This window comes from Cottoperca gobio, chromosome 15, assembly GCF_900634415.1.
Source record: "Cottoperca gobio chromosome 15, fCotGob3.1, whole genome shotgun sequence".
NCBI classification, from domain to species: domain Eukaryota; kingdom Metazoa; phylum Chordata; class Actinopteri; order Perciformes; family Bovichtidae; genus Cottoperca; species Cottoperca gobio.
In genome coordinates, this window is record NC_041369.1 from 24,557,684 (window position 1) to 24,563,684 (window position 6,001).

Sequence of the window (6,001 nt, forward strand, 5' to 3'; positions counted from 1 at the left end):
AAACCACACGACTGTTTGACAGTTCAGTGTCACAACCACTAAATATTATATTTATGATTAAACATGTAGGATATCTGTTTATTATAGGATCCCCATCAGCCTTCATTGTATTGGACAATAATGTTTTTAAATAAGAAATATATAAAACAAAAGATATTTAACTTTCCACCATGTGAAGCTCTTCATACGACTTCCTGTCTCAGTATATATATATATATATATATATATATATATATATATATATATATATATATATATATATATATATTAGTTTTAAGCGTATATGAACAGTCACTTTCTTTATTCTGCTAAATTTACAAGAAAAAAACTCAAACAAAGTTTTCTTTGTTTTTAACTTGTGACTTTAATTCTAAAGAATGTCTGACTTCATAATCTCAGAGAGAATTCGTCTTCTCATAAATGTAGAGTTTCTTCTAGTGAATGTACGAATGAAACCTCAGAAAGAACTCTGACCCGGCTCCATTTATGTTTACCGTTGTAACTTGCGCGGTGTTTGTATAAAATGTAACACGATACTTCAGTCACAGCGTCTCTAACTCTGTGTCTGTTCTAATCTCTGCAGGTTTTGGAACAGCGTCTCGGAGCCGGTCTGAGAGAGAGTGTGTGTGTGTGTGTGTGCGTGTGTGTGTTTGAGGGTGCAGTCGCTTACGGCAACAGGCGGCAGGTGGAAGGACTCGCAGGCATCAGCGGCGGCGGGGGCGGAGTCGCGGCGAGGTCAAGATGACGTCGGTAGCGGCGGAGTTCGAACACATGGAGATCCAGCAGCAGTACAGCAACGATGGCGTCAACAACCGCTGGGACACCGACGACTGGGACAACGAGAACAGCTCGGCGCGCCTGTTCGAGCGCTCGCGCATCAAAGCCCTCGCAGGTAGGCGGACGCACGGATGAGTGGATGAATGTTTGAGGGCGTTTCGGTCCTGACCCATCCTGCATCAGGACCGAGACGTTTCAGGACGAAGCACAAACATAAAGTTGTTTGCAGATGACTCCCTCCTTTTTAGAATGTGGATATATAATGTAGATGTCCTTTAATTACATTAAGTAACATTTCTTACACAGTAGGTTCATTTATTAGGTACATTGTTTACGTTAGCTTTATTACTTTGCTACAAATCAAACCTGCTGTTTCCTCTGGGTTTTCTATGTTTACGGTTGTTCCTTAGATTTAAAAGGACAATCCTGCAGGTTTCAGTCCTGCAGGTTTCAGTCCTGCAGGTTTCAGTCCCGCAGGTTTCAGTCCCGCAGGCTTCAGTCCCGCAGGCTTCAGTCCCGCAGGTTTCAGTCCCGCAGGCTTCAGTCCTGCAGGTTTCAGTCCCGCAGGCTTCAGTCCCGCAGGCTTCAGTCCTGCAGGTTTCAGTCCCGCAGGCTTCAGTCCTGCAGGTTTCAGTCCCGCAGGTTTCAGTCCCGCAGGTTTCAGTCCCGCAGGCTTCAGTCCCGCAGGTTTCAGTCCCGCAGGTTTCAGTCCCGCAGGCTTCAGTCCCGCAGGTTTCAGTCCTGCAGGCTTCAGTCCTGCAGGCTTCAGTCCTGGTTGATTTGGAGACGCCCTATTTGGAGACGCCCTGAATTTCCCTCGGGATAAATAAAGTATCTATCTATCTATTTACTAGTGCTAACAGGAAATGTGGTTTAAAACTACAGCTCCCAGAATACTGTGAAGATAAGTGATGGCTGCTGCTCTTCCATTACTCCTTGACATACAGCCATACATTCCGCTTTCCAAGCTTTGTCTTGTTTTGTAGACACATTTTTGATGAACAGTCGTGGTCAGTGTGGAGCTCGCTGACAAACACATTGACTCTATATAAGAACTTGTGTTTCGCCACTTAAGTGCTTTTACTGTGAAGCTGCAGCAGTAGGAAATGTGCGCTTTGCATTAGCAGTAACTTCATTCAGCATTTCTTCCCAGGAATCTTGCCACGTATACTCTATGAGTAACACTGCCAATGTATAAATATTGCAAGACCTTCATCAGTGGGCCGTAGGCTCGATTCCTTATTCAGTGTTAGTGACATAATGCACATTTATTTAAATGGAAATCTTCAAGATTGTTTCTCGTGTTCACGTTTTCTATATTTTGAGTTCAAAGAACGAAACTCGCTGGATGAGAGTCATCTTTTTATCTGGCTAACGCCACTCACAGTGAGGAAACAACGAGCTGATTGGTCGATGTCCTGGATGTAGAAGGACCTTATCCACTCACAGCACGGTGGACCAGCACCAGAGTCTGGAGCAGATTCAAGCAGCTGTTGGTAACCAGTAAAGGGAGGAGTGATGCATTGTGGGAGAACTGGGGAAGGTTAAAGACAAGTCAGGCTGCTGCATTCTGGGTGAGCTGTAGAGGGCGGGGGGGCACATATAGGTCCAGCAGGAGGCGTGACGACAGTTTGTACTTTGTACGAAATCGTATCTTTAGTTTGGTGTGTGTGTGTGTGTCGTCTCTACGTCTCATGAGCTGTGAGGTCTCAGAGTTTGTGTCAACACAGAGAACAATGAACAGAGAAGTGAACCATGACAATCAGCAGAGTGATGGAGGACACAGAGTGATGGAGGACACACAGTGATGGAGGACACAGAGTGATGGAGGACACACAGTGATGGAGGACACACAGTGATGGAGGACACAGAGTGATGGAGGACACAGAGTGATGGAGGACACAGAGTGATGGAGGACACAGAGTGATGGAGGACACACAGAGTGATGGAGGACACAGAGTGATGGAGGACACACAGAGTGATGGAGGACACACAGAGTGATGGAGGACACACAGTGATGGAGGACACAGAGTGATGGAGGACACACAGAGTGATGGAGGACACACAGAGTGATGGAGGACACACAGTGATGGAGGACACAGAGTGATGGAGGACACACAGAGTGATGGAGGACACACAGTGATGGAGGACACAGAGTGATGGAGGACACAGAGTGATGGAGGACACAGAGTGATGGAGGACACACAGTGATGGAGGACACAGAGTGATGGAGGACACACAGTGATGGAGGACACACAGTGATGGAGGACACAGAGTGATGGAGGACACACAGTGATGGAGGACACACAGTGATGGAGGACACAGAGTGATGGAGGACACACAGTGATGGAGGACACACAGTGATGGAGGACACAGAGTGATGGAGGACACAGAGTGATGGAGGACACAGAGTGATGGAGGACACACAGAGTGATGGAGGACACAGAGTGATGGAGGACACAGAGTGATGGAGGACACACAGTGATGGAGGACACAGAGTGATGGAGGACACACAGTGATGGAGGACACACGAGTGATGGAGGACACACAGTGATGGAGGACACACAGGTGATGGAGGACACAGAGTGATGGAGGACACACAGAGTGATGGAGGACAACAGAGTGATGGAGGACACACAGAGTGATGGAGGACACACAGTGATGGAGGACACAGAGTGATGGAGGACACAGAGTGATGGAGGACACACAGAGTGATGGAGGACACACAGTGATGGAGGACACAGAGTGATGGAGGACACACAGAGTGATGGAGGACACACAGTGATGGAGGACACACAGAGTGATGGAGGACACACAGTGATGGAGGACACACAGAGTGATGGAGGACACACAGTGATGGAGGACACACAGAGTGATGGAGGACACAGAGTGATGGAGGACACACAGAGTGATGGAGGACACAGAGTGATGGAGGACACACAGAGTGATGGAGGACACACAGTGATGGAGGACACAGAGTGATGGAGGACACAGAGTGATGGAGGACACACAGTGATGGAGGACACACAGTGATGGAGGACACACAGAGTGATGGAGGACACACAGTGATGGAGGACACACGGTGATGGAGGACACAGAGTGATGGAGGACACACAGAGTGATGGAGGACACACAGTGATGGAGGACACACAGAGTGATGGAGGACACACGGTGATGGAGGACACACGGTGATGGAGGACACACGGTGATGGAGGACACACACAGTGATGGAGGACACACAGTGATGGAGGACACACACAGTGATGGAGGACACACGGTGATGGAGGACACACACAGTGATGGAGGACACACAGAGTGATGGAGGACACACAGTGATGGAGGACACACAGTGATGGAGGACACACGGTGATGGAGGACACACACAGTGATGGAGGACACACGGTGATGGAGGACACACGGTGATGGAGGACACACACAGTGATGGAGGACACACAGTGATGGAGGACACACACAGTGATGGAGGACACACGGTGATGGAGGACACACACAGTGATGGAGGACACACAGAGTGATGGAGGACACACAGTGATGGAGGACACACACAGTGATGGAGGACACACGGTGATGGAGGACACACACAGTGATGGAGGACACACAGTGATGGAGGACACACACAGTGATGGAGGACACACGGTGATGGAGGACACACAGTGATGGAGGACACACAGTGATGGAGGACACACAGTGATGGAGGACACACAGAGTGATGGAGGACACACGGTGATGGAGGACACACGGTGATGGAGGACACAGAGTGATGGAGGACACAGAGTGATGGAGGACACACAGTGATGGAGGACACACAGTGATGGAGGACACAGAGTGATGGAGGACACACAGTGATGGAGGACACAGAGTGATGGAGGACACACAGAGTGATGGAGGACACACGGTGATGGAGGACACACGGTAATGGAGGACACAGAGTGATGGAGGACACACAGAGTGATGGAGGACACACGGTGATGGAGGACACTAGGTGATGGAGGACACACGGTGATGGAGGACACACAGAGTGATGGAGGACACACGGTGATGGAGGACACATGGTGATGGAGGACACACAGAGTGATGGAGGACACACGGTGATGGAGGACACACGGTGATGGAGGACACACGGTGATGGAGGACACAGAGTGATGGAGGACACACAGAGTGATGGAGGACACACAGTGATGGAGGACACACGGTGATGGAGGACACACAGAGTGACGGAGGACACACAGTGATGGAGGACACAGAGTGATGGAGGACACACGGTGATGGAGGACACACGGTGATGGAGGACACACGGTGATGGAGGACACAGAGTGATGGAGGACACACAGAGTGATGGAGGACACACAGAGTGATGGAGGACACACGGTGATGGAGGACACACAGAGTGATGGAGGACACATGGTGATGGAGGACACACAGAGTGATGGAGGACACACGGTGATGGAGGACACATGGTGATGGAGGACACACGGTGATGGAGGACACAGAGTGATGGAGGACACACAGAGTGATGGAGGACACACGGTGATGGAGGACACACGGTGATGGAGGACACTAGGTGATGGAGGACACTAGGTGATGGAGGACACACGGTGATGGAGGACACACGGTGATGGAGGACACAGAGTGATGGAGGACACACAGAGTGATGGAGGACACACGGTGATGGAGGAAACACAGAGTGATGGAGGACACAGAGTGATGGAGGACACACAGAGTGATGGAGGACACAGAGTGATGGAGGACACACGGTGATGGAGGACACACGGTGATGGAGGACACACAGAGTGATGGAGGACACACAGAGTGATGGAGGACACACGGTGATGGAGGACACACAGAGTGATGGAGGACACACAGAGTGATGGAGGACACACACAGTGATGGAGGACACACAGAGTGATGGAGGACACAGAGTGATGGAGGACACACGGTGATGGAGGACACACAGAGTGATGGAGGACACACAGTGATGGAGGACACAGAGTGATGGAGGACACACGGTGATGGAGGACACACAGAGTGATGGAGGACACACAGTGATGGGAGCTTGTAGTCCACTGTGCAGGATTCACACCTGTTACTGATCAGGAGCTAACGAGTTAATGAGGCTCGTTAACGAGCTTCCGGCGGGACCAGCTGCACACATCTGGCCTTTCACACTTCCACTGTCCCGGACCAGATGAGTCTCACACACTGTAGT

At 50.0% G+C, this 6,001-nt stretch overlaps 1 protein-coding gene across 1 annotated transcript in view; it reads left to right on the plus strand.

The window, feature by feature from the left end:
- Window positions 1–741: 741 nt before the first annotated feature.
- LOC115019659 (spectrin, beta, non-erythrocytic 1) overlaps window positions 742–6,001 on the plus strand; it is an 80,184-nt gene continuing 74,924 nt past the window's right edge. The window contains 1 exon segment of the mRNA XM_029449120.1: window positions 742–892. Coding sequence (XP_029304980.1) covers window positions 742–892 — 151 coding nt within the window.